The sequence below is a fragment of the Momordica charantia genome (assembly GCF_013281855.1).
Source record: "Momordica charantia cultivar OHB3-1 chromosome 4 unlocalized genomic scaffold, Mcharantia_2.0 BLBB01000004.1, whole genome shotgun sequence".
NCBI classification, from domain to species: domain Eukaryota; kingdom Viridiplantae; phylum Streptophyta; class Magnoliopsida; order Cucurbitales; family Cucurbitaceae; genus Momordica; species Momordica charantia.
The window spans coordinates 17995790-18013240 of record NW_028275162.1 but is presented as its reverse complement, the minus strand read 5'-3'; the positions used below and the strand labels follow the sequence as shown (position 1 = coordinate 18013240).

Below are 17451 nucleotides of genomic sequence, written 5' to 3'. Positions count from 1 at the left end.
GGGCCTTGGAGATAAATGTCAAGGGCCGATGCACCGTTTAAGGCCTTGGGATAAATGACAAGGTCGAACACCAAGTTTTCGTAGAGGAGTGTCGAGGTCTTGGGGATAAATGTCAAGGGCCGATATGACTCGAGGAGTTAGACTTGGAGGACTAACATGGAGTGGTGGTTATGAGCAACAATTCAAGACCTTGGGGATAAATGGCAAGGTCGAACGCCGAACTTCTGTAGAGGGATGTCGGTACCTTGGGGATAAATGTCAATGGCCGATACGCTTGTAAAGTTAGACTTGAAGTACTAACTCAGGGTGTAGAGCGAGTAGTGGCTCGAGGGAGTTAGAGGCTAGTGGGCCGTGTGATCGAAGCCACGAGAGTCCTGGCATTTGGATGTGTGGTGGAAATTGTTGGAGATGAAAATTTCCTACTATAGAAATTTCAAGTTCTTGTATCACTAGAAGGAAATGGTCTAGAATCATATATTGATGAAGATGCAGAGATACCACCAAAGTTCTTAACCGTTACAGAAGGCACCGCCATTACACAAAAATCAAATGCTACATATCATCACTGGAAACGGCAAGATTGCCTAATTACATCATTGCTTTTAAGCTCAATGTCTGAGGACATTCTTGTAGACTTTCTTCACTGTCAAACTGCCAAAGAAATCTGGAGTAATCTTGAACAAATGTTCGCATCCAAAAATCTTGCCAAGGTACTACAATTGAGAACCAAACTTCTGAATTTCATAAAAGGGAGTCTGACTTTAAAAGTTTACATTAGAATATCAAAATACTGGTCGATTCTTTAAAAGCAACGAGTAAAATAATCACACCAGACGATCATATTCTGCATATTCTATCTGGTCTTGGTGTTGAATATGAGTCCACAATAGCTGTAATCATAGTGAAAACACCTCCTCTAACAATTCAAGAAGTCTCTTCACTTCTTTTTATCAAATGAGAGCAAAATTGAGAAAGAATCTATAACTTCAACATCGAAGGATACTTATTTACCATCTGTAAATCTAGTACATCAACCAAATCAGTCATTGTCTTTGAATGACACTGCAAGAACACAGCATACCTATGATAACAGTAGAGGAAGAGGCAGAAATTACAGAGGTGGTGGTAGACAGTGGAATTCAAGAAACAAAGTTCAATGTCAAATCTGTCACAGATGTGGCCATATAGCAGATCGATGTTATTTTCAAATGACCAACTCAGTTTATCACTCAAATAACTTGACTAGTCAATCATCTTTTACTCAACAATAGAACCAGTTCAATCCACAAACACAAATGTCAACAATGTTAGTAACACCTGACCTAAAAAAGAATACAAATTGGTATCCAGATTCAAGAGCAACAAACCATATCACTCATGATCTTGGAAACTTGACAATTAGCAATGAGATGACAAAAGGATAGTAAGTACATACAACAAATGAAGCAGGTTTGAACATCTCTCACTTTGGTTATTCCACCCTTACTACTTCATATAACCATGTCTTTCATCTACAAAACTTATTACATGTATCATATGTTACCAAAAATCTTCTAAGCGTTAGCCAATTTGCTAAAGATAACAACGTTTTCTTTGAATTTCATCCATCTTTTTATTTTGTTAAGGATCAAGCTACTGGAACTATCCTCCTCCAAGGGACTCTTCATGAAGGATTATATACACCTTTAGGTTGAATGCATCATCCTTTGCTATTCCTCAATCCCCATACTCTCTAGTTTGTAACTCTGTCATTTCATTTTGTAATTCTTCTATTGATATATGGCACAGAAGATTAGGCAATCCAACTTTAAACATCGTTACTCATATTCTCAAAACTTTTACTCCACATTTCCCTAAGAATAAAAAGATATATTTTTATCATGCTTGTGCCATTGGAAAACACCATTTTCTTCCTTTCTCTCCCTCACTAACTACATTGTCCCTCTTCAATTAGTAGTCTCTGATCTTTGGGGTCCAGCATATAAATCTTCTAGAAATGACTATAAATACTATATAAGCTTCATTTATGCTTTCTCCCGTTTTTCATGGATTTATTTTCTTGAAACTAAGTCTTAGGCCGTCTCTGCATTGCTCCAATTTAAAACTCATGTAGAAAAACTCTTGGGAGTCCCCTTCAATCTGATGATGGGGGAATGCAAAAAGCTTACTCCATACCTCAAAGCCTCCATACCTCAAAGCCAATGACATTGAACATCGATTTTTATGTCCTTACACGTCCCAACAGAATGGGATTGCAGAACGCAAACACCGTCACATTGTTGACATAAGCCTCGCTATTCTATCTCATTCTTCCATTCCTTTACCTTTCTGAGATGATGCATTCTCAACCTATGTCTACTTAATAAATAGATTATCATCTCCTAGTCTCAATTGGATCAGTCTCTTGGAAAAACTATTTCATCAAACTTCAAACTTTTCTTTCCTAAAGAACTTTGGCTGTCTCTACTACCCTTGTTTAAGACCTTATAACAACCATAAGTTTCAGCCTCGATCCATTCCCTGTACCTTCTTAGGCTATAGCAATATCCATAAAGGTTACAAATGCCTTTCTTCCGATGGTTGTTTATATTTCTCTCGACATGTCCTTTTTGACGAGTCTACTTTCCCCTTTAGCAAATCAGTTTCTTCTACATCCTCATCAACTCCCCCTAATCTTGTTACTTCAACTTTATCTTTTTCTCCCAGCTTTCCATCTGTATCTCTTCTATTACCTACCCTCAAACTTCTCCAACAAACTTATACTATACTGATACTCCACATTCAATATCTCCTATCTTACCATCCCAATCAAACATCCTCCCAAACCAACCCTCAGGTTCTTCGGTTGAAACTGCTTCTCAAATAGGTACCTCTGCTGCTCCTACACAAATTGCTCTTACTTATCCTACATCAAGTACCACTACTACTCCTACAATAGATACTTTGGTTGAGTCTTCATCTTCTGAACAGCAGGATGTTCCTTAGAATACAAATTCCATGATTACTAGAGTGAAAAATGGAATTTTTAAGCCAAAAGTATACCTAACTGATTATAAAGAAGTTGAAGCTGCTACTACTTGCGAAACTCTTAAATACGGCCACTGGAGCAAAGGAAATTTTAATAATTTTTTAATACGGTTTGCCCAATTTAAACAACTAAGTAAACTTTTTACGAAAAAATAATTTTAACATAAATTAGAAATAACATTTCAAGCATCCTAATTAATTTCAATGTAAATATTGCACATAAAACATTAATAATAAATTTCTAGCAACTAATATCATGCAATTTATGATAATAATAATTAATAACAAAAATTAAATTAGAAGAGGGTACAGAAAATGACACTGGAAAGAAATTTATAGTGGTTTGGTAACATCGGCCTACTCTACTTCCCAAGCTCCTCCTGGGTGTTCAATTGAAGAACTTGACTCTTTTCACCACGTAGAGTCCAACCAATACAATATTTTTTTTTCCGGGAACAAGACAAACCTGATCATTTCCACGGTTTAGGATCAAACGGTTACAACGCTCTTTTTACGAGCTCAAGAGCAACCCTTACAAAGGATTTGAAAATTGTAGAACAAACTTACAAACTGTCTCAAAGAGTAGATGTACAAATTTAAGCTCACAACTTAATTTTTACAAAATAAAGCCCTCAAATGGCTAAGCGAAAATAAACTTGGAAGCTCAAAATCTCTCCAAATAAAAATTTCCTGACAAGAAATTATAAGAACATAAAAACTTTGGAGGGAAGAAGCGTGAAGAAATGGAGAAAAATTTGGGAGAGAAAATGTTGTGAAATTTTGAAGGAGAAGATTGTTTAAATAGGGTGAAAAAAAATTGAAATTGGTTTGAAATCCAATTTAATTTGAGTCATTAGATCTATTGTTGAAAGAGATGAATGGTGGAGCGTAATTGAAAAAGTTATAAATAATAATAATAATAATAATAAATAAATCTACCTCACCAATGACTACGATTTTACGTGTAATGTCTGCGATTTGGACCAAAATTGTGGTTATTGGCCGCAATTTTGGGGAAGTCTTAGCCATTGACCGCGATTTTATAGAAGTTCCAGTCATTGGCTACGACTTCAGTGTGACGTGACTTTAAGGAAGCCACGTTGTGGGATAGAAATTGCGTGCATCTGCTGCAATTTCTATTATATATATATATATTTCACTAATTTAATTAAATTCAATGTTGAGCGGTGATTAGTGTAGAGTCATTAATCAACCTTGCTTGAGTTCGTATTTTTTAATTTTTTAATTTCAATTTCTTATATATCTGTCACTACATTTTTAAATTTTATAAATTTCAATTTTTCTATGCTACATTTTTTTAGTTTTTTTAATATTTTTTTATTTCAATTTCTTTTATCTCTCAGGGCATTTTTAATTTTTTTAATTTCAATTTCTTTATCTCTGTCACTACATTTTTTAATTTTTTTTTATTTCAATTTCTTTGTATCACTGCATTTTTTGTAACTTTTTATTATTTTTTTATTTCTCGTTAAATTTTTTTATTTTTCTATTTCCTGTTTTTATTTTTCTATTTCCTTTTTTTATTTCAAGTTCTTTTATCTCTCCCCTGCATTTTTCAATTTTTTTATATTTCCCAATGCATTTTTTGTAACTTTTTTTTATTTAAATTACATTTATTTATTTTGTTATTACTGTAGAACCAAAAAATTTGGACCAATCATAAACGGGCACGTCATTATCTATTTTATTTAGGGATTAATTATATATTAACCTTAAATCAAAATTAAAGATAATTTGACAATTAAAATATGTAATTGGTCATATGAGCATTGGGCTAGGAATCGATTTGGTTCACAATCTTGGCCCAAAACCCAATTTACCATGAAATAAAGTGGATTAATATTTAAATTTAAATAAATCCATTTAAATATTTAGAGGAGACCTCATTCATTTTGGAGGTTCAGAATTGAGAGAATTCACACCAAATTGAAGACTCTCTTGAAGACTTGAAGATTCGAAGACCAACTTGAAGACTTTGAATGCTTGAAGACTTGAAAACTTTCGAAGAACATATAACTTCGATCCAAATTCAAGAACAAGCATCTCAATCTTCACATCAAGTTCGAGAGAAAGAATCAGATAATAAAGATTAGAGATTGAATCCACTAAACAACACATACTATAAATATAAAAGTTCAACTCCACGAACTATAATTTCTCCGGAAATTTCGTGTGAAAAAATTGGCACATCCGGTGGGACCATCTCTACCTCTCATCTCTTTCCCAAGGCTCAAACTTCTCTCAAGAAAAAGAAAGAAGAAACAATGACATCTAAGAAAACTTCTTCGAGCAATACCTCTTACACAGGACCGATCACCCGTAGCCGTTCAAAAGAAATCTGGTTAGGAGAAGATCAAACACCTCCAGCTGTTGCTAAGAAAATACTGCAGCAGATGAAGAAACCTACTCAAGTTGGGGTCGTTATCAAGGAGAATCCTTTGTTCATCGAGTCTGCTCCTTCCTCTGTTCAGTTGGAGAAAATTCCAGAAATCGATGTGATGTCTATTATGATGGCCGATGCAAGCAGCACGGAAGAAAGGATGGCTGAAATGAAAAGGAAACTCGCTGCGCTGATGAAGACGGTGGAAGAAAGGGACTATAAAATCGCTTCCTTGAAGAATCAGATTGAAAATAAAGATGTTGCTGAGTCGAGTTAAACCCCTGCTCTCAAGATAAATGACAAGGGAAAGACTATCACTTAAGAAAATCAATCGCAGTATTCCACTTCGATCGCTTCGCTATCTGTTCAGCAGCTCCAAGATATGATCACGAATACGATCAGAGCGCAATACGACGGACCTTCTCAAAGCTCCCTCTTGTATTCTAAACCATATACTAAGAGGATTAATGATCTAAGAATGCCTGTTGGATACCAACCTCCAAAGTTCCAGCATTTCGATGGAAAGGGCAATCCCAAGCAACATATTGCCCACTTCGTCGAAACTTGTGAGAATGCTGGCACAAGAGGCGATCAAATGGTCAAGCAGTTCGTCCGAACGTTGAAGGGAAACGCCTTTGACTGGTATACTGATCTCGAACCTGAAACAATCGAGAGTTGGGAACAGCTTGAAAGAGAATTCTTGAATCGCTTTTACAGCACAAGGAGAACCGTCAGTATGATGGAGCTCACCAGTTGCAAACAAAGAAAAGGTGAACGGGTTGTTGAATATATCAACCGGTGGAGAGCTCTAAGTCTTGACTGCAAGGACAAACTCACGGAAGTATCTGCTGTGGAAATGTGCACTCAAGGCATGAATTGGAGACTTCTTTATATCCTTCAAGGGATAAAACCCCGCACATTTGAAGAACTAGCAACTCGTGCTCATGACATGGAGATAAGTATTGCTAGTAGAGGTAATAAAGAGCCTCTGGTCTCAGATGTGAAGAAAGAAAAGAAGGAAATGAAGAGCACAGAGAAGATCTCCAAGGAAAAGAAAAAGCGACAAGATGGAAATGTAAGACGTCGCCCATCTCTAGAAGAAAGACAAGAAAAAGTTTATCTTTTTCCAGATTCTGACCTTACAGATATGTTAGAGCAACTACTAGAAAAGAGACTCATAGAACTTCTTGAATGCAAACGACCTGAACAAATGGGAAAAACAAATGATCCTAACTATTGTGTATATCATCGAGTCATTAGTCATCCAATAGAAAAATGCTTCGTTTTGAAAGAACGAATCTTGAAGCTCGCTCGAGAAAAGAAGATTGAACTGGATCTTGATGAAGTGGCCCAAGCAAATCATGCTGCGATAATCCCAAGTTCTGGCAGCCAGTCGTCCACAATCTCATTTCATGACGATGAAGTGGTTTCGATCCAATTTGGGACCTTCAAACCTATGGCCATTTTATCCCAACATACGGCTCATAGGAAGAACTTTCAAGAAAAAGACGAATTTACAGAGGATGGAGAAGGAGAATGGACTCTTGTAATTCGTCGGAAAAAGCAAAAACAAAATTGCTTCAAGAAAGAGTCTCGCCTATATCGAGACCAAAAAAGAAGAAGCAAAACTCAAAAGAAAAGGAGAAATAAAAGTTTGAGGAAACCTATGCTGGTCGTGGAAGAGAAAAAATATATTTCTCGACCTCGACAAGTGATAACTTTGGAGGATTTCTTTCCAGTTTCCTTAATGATAATCAAGAGGACACCTTTGAAATAGTTTCTTGTCACACTATCACTATAACTGACAATGACAATGCTTCTACAAGTTCAACAGAAGCAACGACAAAGTCAGAAGGTAAGTCATCTTTCAATATAAGTGATTTGTTGTCGCTTCCTCGAGAGGTAAAAAATGCTCTTGTTAAGGCATTGAAAGATTCTGACATTCCGGCCTCTCAAGCAAACACATGTGCTTCATGTTGTATGTCTATTGGCTTCACAGATGAAGATCTGTTGCTTGGGTCAAAACCCCATAACAGACCGTTATTTGTCTCAGGATATATTCGGGAACAAAAGGTCGACCGAATTCTTATTGATGATGGCTCAGCTGTCAATATAATGCCTAAGTCAACCATGAAGCAGCTAGGCATTTCGATGGAAGAGTTATCAAATAGTAAACTGGTGATCCAAGGTTTCAAGCAAGGTGGTCAGCGAGCAATTGGCATGATCCGTCTTGAACTCAGCATTGGGGACTTAAAGGCTAACACTCTATTCCATGTCATAGACTCCAGGACCGCCTACAAGTTATTATTAGGGCGCCCTTGGATTCATGGAAATGGAGTAGTAACGTCCACACTGCATCAACGTTTCAAATTTTATCAAGATGGCATTAAGAAAATTGAAGCTGATACGAACCCGTTCTCAGAGGCTGAGTCTCATTTTGCAGATGCGAAATTCTATATGAAGACTGAGGTTATAGGGGAAACTATACCCACAGAAATCCCCTTGATCAAGAGCTGTGATAAACCTAAATCGGAACAACTGGAAGATTCTTCAGCCAAAAGATTAATCAAAGAAGTAAATACTTTTAATGTCCAAAAGAATGAAACATCTACTAGCGCCACAAAGTTATGGGCTTTGAAGGTTGCGAAAGTGCCAAGTGCTCCTATCCTTCGCTATGTCCCTTTATCTCGGCGAAAGAAGGGTGAATCAGCATTTATGGAATGCTCGGGAAATCTAAAGATCGGTAATGTAGAAATCTTGAAAGAGAACTTCACCACGCCTCTTACAAAGATAACAAAGCAAGAGGCTAAAAAGTCCGAGGACGACCAGATAAAGGTGATCTTGCCTGAGAAGCGAACGAAGGATGGATTTGACCCTAAAGCATATAAGCTTTTGGCAAAAGCAGGTTATGATTTTACAACTCATACTGAGTTTAAAAGCCTAAGGATCTTCGATGAAATACCTAAACTTTCTTCAACCCAAAAGAAGTTACAAAAAGAGGGTTACGTCATACCTACCTCTAGAGCAGGCCTTGGATATAAATCACCAAAGCCTGTTCGCATTATCAGGAAAGGAAAAGCAAAGGTCACAGACACGAACCATATTACGGTAGAAGAAGCTGATGACCTTGAAAAAAATAAAAAAAGTGCTAACCAAAGGGTTTCTGCGTTAGATCGCATCAGACCGCCAGTTGCACGCTCTTTGATCTTCGAAAGATTAGGTGTCGGTATTGCAGAAGAAGAATCTTAATATCCAGCTTCTAGTTCTACGCGCATTTCGACTTTTCAGAGGTTAGGCACGACCACAAGAGAAGAAGGAAGCTCACGTGTACCTATTTCTTCTAAACGACCTTCAGGTTTTCGAAGACTAAGCTTTACACCAGCAAAAAATACGGACAAATGTTCTGCATCAGTTTTCGAACGCCTAGGACATGAAGGGACAGGAGAAGCTTCAAAAAAGAGGCAATTTACTGAGACGAAAGGTGACAAAGAAATCTGTAGTAGTGTTCCCTCCAGAATGAGAAGAAGGACTCGTATTTTTGTAAGCACGGAGGGCTCCTTGAAGGTGAAGCCACATACTATCATCGGAAACCGTTGGATGAGAGTGAAGAATACGAGGAAGATAAGGCCGAATGTTGCCATGTTACTGTTGAAGAGGCCTCAGACACTGAAACATCTGAAGAAGATGTCGAAGAAGCCCCATCATCATTAGAAGATGGCAATCAGCCAACAGTTGACGAACTTAAGAAAGTAAATCTTGGCACGATAGAAGATCCGCGTCCAACCTTCATAAGTGCGTCACTTACTCGTGATGAAGAAAGTAAATATATAAACCTACTCATCACATACAGAGATATTTTTGCTTGGTCATACAAAGAAATGCCAGGACTTTATCCAAAAGTGGCAGTCCATCACCTTGCAATTAAACAAGGATATCGGCTAGTGAAACAAGCACAACGTCGATTTCAACCAGAACTTATACCTCAAATCGAAGTTGAGGTCAATAAATTGATAGAGGCGAGTTTCATCCGTGAAGTGAAATATCCAACATGGATAGCAAACATTGTTCCGGTAAGAAAGAAGAACGGCCAACTTCGTGTGTGCGTTGATTTTCGTGACTTAAACAATGCATGTCCCAAGGATGATTTTCCATTACCAATCACTGAAATCATGGTTGATGCTACTACAGGACATGAATCGTTATCTTTCATGGATGGATCATCAGGATACAATCAAATTCGGATGGCACTCGAAGACGAAGAAATGACAGCATTTGGAACTCCGAAAGGGATATATTGTTATAAAGTAATGCCCTTCGGACTAAAAAATGCAGGTGCCACTTATCAGCGCGCCATGCAAAAGGTCTTTGATGACATGCTACATAAACATGTTGAATGTTACGTTGACGATCTCATGGTTAAGTTCAAAAAGCGACAAGATCATCTAGGGGATCTAAAAGTAGTCTTTGATCGCTTGAGAAAGTATTAATTAAAGATGAATCCTCTCAAGTGTGCATTCGGAGTTACTTCGGGAAAGTTCCTTGGTTTCATTATAAGACATCAGGGAATCGAAATCGATCAGTCAAAGATTGACGCTATTCAAAAAATACCAAGACCTAGGAACTTACATGAGCTGAGAAGCCTTCAGGGTCGTCTGGCCTATATCAGGAGATTCATCTCTAACCTAGCTGGCCGATGCCAACCTTTCCAGAGATTGATGAGGAAGGATACAAGTTTCGAGTGGGATCAAGCATGTGAAAATGCTTTTGAAAGCATAAAAAAATACTTGCTTAATCCACCCGTCTTAGGTGCACCCATAGCAGGAAAGCCGTTGATATTATATATCACGGTGCAAGAAAGATCGCTCGGAGCGTTGTTGGCGCAAGAAGGAGAAAAAGGGAAAGAACGAGCCCTTTATTACTTGAGTAGAACCTTAATCGGAGCTGAGTTAAACTACTCTCCAATTGAGAAGATGTGTCTTTCTCTCTTCTTCGCTATCAATAAATTAAGGCACTATATACAAGCCTTTACGGTGCATCTAGTTGCTAATGCTGATCCAATGAAATATATCTTGTCGAGGCCGATCATTTCGGGACGTTTGACACAATGGGCTATTTTGCTCCAACAGTATGATATTGTTTGCGTACCGCAAAAGGCAATGAAAGGGCAAGCATTGACAGACTTCCTAGCGAATCATCCAGTCCCATCAGATTGGAAATTGTGCGAGGACTTGCCTGATGAAGAAGTTTTCTATGTTGAAGTAAAGTAACCTTAGACCATGTACTTTGATGGTGCAGCACGAAGAAATGGAGCGGGGATAGGTGTTGTCTTTGTCTCACCTGAGAAACATATGTTACCCTATAGCTTTACACTTGGTGAATTGTGTTCAAACAACGTTGCTGAATATCAAGCGCTCATCATAGGACTTCAAATTGCCATAGAAATCGGAATAACATACATTGAGATCTATGGCGATTCGAAGTTGATAATCAACCAACTTCTGCTGGAGTATGATGTGAAGCACGAAGACCTTAAGCCTTACTTCGTTTATGCGAGACGACTACTGGAGAGGTTTGATGGTGTAACACTAGAGCATGTTCCTCGTTCGGAAAACAAAAAGGCAGATGCCCTAGCAAATTTGGCTATTGCTCTTATGGTTTCAGAAGATGAGACGTTGCACATTTCACTCTGCCAGAAATGGGTCACCCCACCAATCGAAAGTGAGCATCAAGAAGCAAATGCTATATCAGTTTGCATTATTGAAGAAGAAGATTGGCGACAGTCCATTCTAGATTATCTTCAACATGGAAAGCTTCCAGTGGATCTCCGACATAAGACTGAAATACGTAGAAGAGCTACTCGATTTATCTACTACAAAGATACTTTGTACCGTCGTTCATTTGAAGGCCTCTTCCTTCGATGTTTGGGAAAGGAAGAATCAACTAAGGCATTAGAAGAAGCACACTCGGGAGTTTGTGGTGCTCACCAATCTGGACCAAAGCTCCATTTCCGATTAAAGAGAATGAGTTATTATTGGCCCGCAATGGTTCAAGATTCTATGGAATATGCGAAGAAGTGTGAAGCTTGTCAGATTCACGCTAATTTCCTACATCAGCCACTAGAGCCTCTACACCCCACAGTAGCTTCGTGGCCATAGGAATCTTGGGGACTTGACCTTGTCGGTCCTATAACACCCAAATCTTCAGCTGGACATTCTTACATACTCGCAGCGACTGATTATCTTTCAAGGTGAGCTGAAGCGATTGCACTAAAAGAGGCAAAGAAAGAGAACATTGTAAATTTCGTCCGAACTCATATAATTTTTCGGTACGGAATACCTCAACGAATTGTCACTGACAATGGTAGACAATTCTCCAATAGTCTGATGGACAAACTATGTGAAAAGTTTAGCTTCAAGCAATATAAATCGTCCATGTATAATGCTGCAGCGAATGGGTTGGCAGAAGCATTCAACAAGACATTATGCAACTTATTGAAGAATGTGGTCTCCAAGACAAAAAGAGACTGGCAAGAAAAGATCGGTGAAGTGTTATGGGCTTATCGAACTACTCATCGTACTCCTACAGGAGCTACGCCTTACTCTTTAGTTTACGGTGTAGAAGCTATCCTTCCATTGGAGCGAGAAATTCCATCACTAAGAATGGCAGTGCTAGAAGGTTTAACCACTGAAGATAATGCAAAATTACGCCTTCAAGAGTTAGAAGCACTTGATGAAAAGAGACTTGATGCGCATCAAACATTGGAATGCTATCAGGCTCGAATGACCAAAGCCTTCAATAAAAATGTTCGGCCTCGGTCATTTCAAGTTGGTGATATGGTACTTGCTGTTCGAAGACCTATCATCATGACGTGTCACACAGGGAATAAGTTCACACCTAAATGGGATGGACCCTACATCATCAATGAAGTTTACACAAATGGAGCATATAAGATCGTTGATAAAGATGGATTGAGAATTGGTCCGATTAACGGCAAATTTCTTAAAAGATTTTATGCGTGAAATGTAAACACTTCTTATCGTAAGAGTCTAAACTACATGATACTCCTGGCCCGCATAAGTTAAAAAGGTGAACGGCCTAAAAAAAAGTATCTTGTATTTGAACTACGTTATGACTTGATCCCTTTCATCGGAGGGTACGTAGGCAGCTTAAAGAAAATTTTAAGTTCAGTCTCAGCAAAAAAATAAAAAAAATGTGTAAAAAAAATTCAAGAATTTTATTAAACCAAAGAAACAATGCCAAGTACATTAATATGTCACTAGCTAATAAATAAGCAAATGAAATGTCTCTACATGAGATTATAAAAGCAAAAAAATATATATATAATAAAAAAAATCAGGGCTTCCACTTGAACTCTTTCAGCTCTTGGCGTGCGCTTTCCAAAGCATTACGAACTCCTTCGAGAGATCTCACATTTGTTTCATTGGTAATAGTGGTGTATTCCATACTACTTATCTCGTCACGTATCGTAGAGGTTTCAAGCCTATGTTTGTCCAGATCATTTGCTTTCTCAGAAATTAAACAGGAAAGAGTCTCAGCTTCAGTCTTCATAGCTTTAAGCTCAGCCTCATGCTCATCGATTCTTGAGGCCAATTTATTGAATCGCTCTTGGAGCGCATGCTGCTCTCCGAGTATGTGATCTTCATCCAGTAATGATTTCTTCAAATTAGTTCTCATCTCTTCTAGTTGACGGGCCTTGGTTAATTGAGTAGAAAATGAGGACTCTAGATTATTATATCTTTCAACTTTTTGGAAGTAACCGTCCACGAATGCCTAGAGAGATGTTAAGTTACCTGTTCGAGTGTTGGAGATCCAGCCGAATATTTTATGTACTTCATTTTTTAGATCAGCAACATTCTCAAAGGGAGTACGAACAATCTTCTCCTGTATGTCTTCCCACATAGCCATAACTGCTTGCTGGGCGAAATTAGAGATTACATTTTCAGCAGAGTAATGAGAGATCTCAGGGTTTGCAACCGGTGCTTTATTCTGAGCTAGTTGAGGAGTATTGACCATAATAGGGAAGAGGTGGGGAAGTTATCTTCTCAACTATAAAGGTATTGGAACTTTCAATATGTTTTATGGAAGATTCAAAACCATCTGGACTCATCATCAATTCTCCACTATGCTCTTGGTCCACTTTTTCGATGAAATCCTCTAGAGGTAGCTATAAAAATAAATGAGGTAAATTAGAAGACGTGATAATAAAGGAAAAGCAAGAAGAGTAAGAACTAAAGCAAAAGGAACCACTCACCAATGCTTCGACGTTGTCAGGAATCTGAGAGGTGCTGGAAACGCCATCAAAAAATTGATCGTCGATGTGGGAAGATTTCTTGGATCTCTTGGTTCGCTTTCAATGACGGTCGCCATTACTGTTCTGGCTCTTTTCAGTATGTTTGCTAACATCCGATGTTGGAGCAGAGACTTTATCCTCAATTAGTCGAATGTCTTTTCCTCCTTTATTACCTCCTTTATGTTTTGGAGATTTAGGTTGTGGTGAAGGAGGAAGAGCACTATTCACCAACTTTGATATACCTTTCTCGAGGTAATCCCCATGTTTGCTAGACCACCAGTCTTTGTATTGAGCAGTGACTTGTTCATGTGGATTTAATGTACGAGCCGGAAGGAACACTTTTGACGATGTATTAGTTCGAGTGCAAACTCTCCAATGATATAGGACGTTGTCCAAAGTAACTAAAGGGGCCATTTCTTTCGAAAAAAAAGGTATGTCCTGATAGAAGTCAAACTGGCGACCAAATCGGTGAGGGTTGTATGATTCAATAACCATTGAGTCCCCGCATCGTGATGATAGGTGACAAGTTCTAAGGCTTGAGAAATAGGAACATTGTGCGAATGACAAATTGCCATCATTCACTAAAAGTTCATTCCGATTCCTAGATTGAACGTTTACATGCCATGCTATGGACTTACCTTTATGAATCAATTCACGAGTTGCCACATTTTTAAAGTATATAGAGCCACCTTCACCTGAAAACTCAACCATCCTAGGGCCTGGGACCTCCCTAGGTGTTTTGTAATGTGTGTTGAAGTAGTGGGCCAACCAACCATGAATATAATGCATGGGAATGCAAGCTTCCAAACCTACAACTGGCTCAGAGGCCTTTAAGATCTGACCTAATCCTTGATATATATTAGCCAAGACCGGGATAGCAAGGCTAAAAGTGTTTTCCTCGGCCATTAAGCTAGCGATCTTAAAAACTCCTGGATGAAGAAAGTTGAGGTTCTTGTAAAGAAACACGAAGCAACATAACCAACAGGATATGAAAGCAGCTAGATATGTTTTTTCTCTCCACTCATCGTCTATATTATGTTCCTGGAACAAGCATTTCTCCTTACTTGACCAATCACGAGCTTTGGAAAAAACACCTGTAGGATTATAGGTTGAACGAGGACGAGTTGTCTTCTTTGGCTTTCGAGGAGGAGGCTTAATATACTTGAGTTCACCCTTGAACCAGAAGGAAATCCAGGAACTGGTGGCAACATGAGAGTGACCATTTCTTTTAGAGGCCAAACCGTAGTACACTTTAAAAAGGTGCTCACAGCTTTTTGGGAGATATCTGCCTTGCCTACCCGATTCGGTTAGTTCTTTATGGCTAGGAATGACTTCTTCATAGAATTTTCCTATAATAGGAAGACCTCCAAATTTCCACAAATCCCATAGAGAGATAGATAGTTCACCGGCAGAAGTATGCAAAGTATTGGTTGAGGGACACCAAGCCTCGCAAAAGGCTCGAACGACGTCGTTATTACGATCATACGTATATAGGGAAGCCACTATTGAATCAAATATGTGAGCTTCACGAAGGGTCTTTTCGCTACGAGCAACCACGGCCTCTAGCCATTCCCAATAGTAAGTAATATAATAAAACTCACCAGGAAACTTCAATGCAGGCCCCCATTGCACTTTATTATTCATTATGCGACGTCCAAATGTTAAGCCTAGCTCATGATCCGGAACCTCGTTATGAATTTGAGATTGCAAAATCCATATTTTAGTTGACAAATCATCATTCAAATGCTTCTCCACAGACCATTCAGAAAGAAAAGCGGGATCATCTAATTGAGGCCATGGCCCAGAAAGGCGACCTGACTTTGGTTCTTCCACTGGAAAGAGAATCCCACTTTTTATGGATTGATCTTTATGTGCCAAGATAGCAAGATGTTTTTTATCAGAGATAAAATGTCCCGTGAAATACACCACGGTTCTGCAAAACACAAATAATAAAGAGAAATGAATAATTAAAATAAAACGAGTTAAAGAGAGAATATAAGAAAAAAAATGATTCATTGCAATGACAAGAAATAATATGTAAACTTTTCGATATCCCTATGTAGGCGTTATCCCCGAAAGGATGACAGCTGTGAGGGATACTTCACCAAATTAGGTGGCTTTGTCTCGCGAGGATATGTGAGCCAGACGATATCCCTATGTAGGCGTCATCCCCGAAAAGATGGTAGCCGTGAGGGATACTTCACCAAGTTCGGTGGTCTTGTATCACGAGGATGTGTGAGCCAGACGATATCCCTATGTAGTCGTCACCCCCGAAAGGAGGGTAGCCGTGAGGGATACTTCACCAAATTCGGTGGTCTTGTCTCACGAGGATGTGTAAGCCGGACGATATCCCTATGTAGGCGTCACCCCCGAAAGAAGGGTAGCCGTGAGAGATACTTCACCAAATTAGCTGGCCTTGTCTCGCGAGGATGTATGAGCTCGACGATATCCCTATGTAGGCGTCATCCACGAAAGGATGGTAGCCGTGAGGGATACTTCACCAAGTTCGATGGTCTTGTCTCGCGAGGATATGTGAGCCGGACGTTATCCCTATGTAGGCGTCATCCCCGAAAGGATGGTAGCCGTGAGGGATACTTCACCAAATTTGGTGGTCTTGTCTCACGACGATGTGTGAGCCGGACGATATCCCTATGTAGGCGTCAACCCCGAAAGGAGGGTAGCCGTGAGGGGGATACTTCACCAAGTTCGGTGGTCTTGTCTCATAAGGATGTATGAACCGGACGATATTCCTATGTAGGCGTCATCCCCGAAAGGATGGTAGCCGTGAGGGATACTTCACCAAATTAGGTGGCCTTGTCTCGCGTGTAAACCCGACGATATCCTTATGTAGGCGTCATCCCCGAACGGATGGTAGCCGTGAGGGATACTTCACCAAGTTCGGTGGTCTTGTCTCACGAGGATATATGAGCCGGACGATATCCCTATGTAGGCGTCACCCCCGAAAGGAGGGTAGTCGTGAGGGATACTTCACCAAGTTTGTTGGTATTGTCTCACGAGGATGTGTGAGCCGAACGATATCCCTATGTAGGCATCTCCCCCGAAAGGAGGGTAGCCGTGAGGGAATTTCACGAAGTTCGGTGGTCTTGTCTCACGAGGATGTGTGAGCCGGACGATATCCCTATGTAGGTGTCACCCCGAAAGGAGGGTAGCCGTGAGGGATACTTCACCAAATTAGGTGGCCTTGTCTCGCGAGGATGTGTGAGCTGGACGATATCCCTATGTAGGCGTCATCCCCGAAAGGATGGTAGCCACGAGGGATACTTCACCAAGTTCGGTGGTCTTGTCTCACGAGGATGTGTGAGCCGGACCATATCCCTATGTAGGCATCTCCCCTGAAAGGAGGGTAGCCGTGAGGGATACTTCACTAAGTTCGGTGGTCTTGTCTCATGAGGATGTATGAACCGGACGATATCCCCATGTAGGCGTCATCCCCGAAAGGATGGTAGCCGTGTGGGATACTTCACCAAATTAGGTGGCCTTGTCTCGCGAGGATGTGTGAGTCGGACGATATCCGTATATAGGCGTCATCCCCGAAAGGATGGTAGCCGTGAGGGATACTTCACCAAATTCGGTGGCCTTGTCTCGCGAGGATATGTGAGCCGGACGATATCCCTATATAGGCGTTATCCCCGAAAGGATGGTAGCCGTGAGGGATACTTTACCAAATTCGATGGCCTTGTCTCGCGAGGAT

At 39.7% G+C, this 17451-nt stretch overlaps 1 protein-coding gene and 1 pseudogene across 1 annotated transcript; both read left to right on the top strand.

Annotated features, from left to right (window-relative positions):
- The first annotated feature begins 5473 nt into the window (after nt 1–5473).
- Nucleotides 5474–10695, top strand: LOC111022351 (uncharacterized; annotated as a pseudogene).
- Nucleotides 10696–10704: 9 nt separating this feature from the next.
- On the top strand, nt 10705–11583 carry LOC148211961 (uncharacterized). The gene has a single exon (XM_088122964.1). The coding sequence runs from the start codon at nt 10705–10707 to the stop codon at nt 11581–11583; it is 879 nt and encodes a 292-aa protein (XP_087979090.1).
- Nucleotides 11584–17451: the final 5868 nt, after the last annotated feature.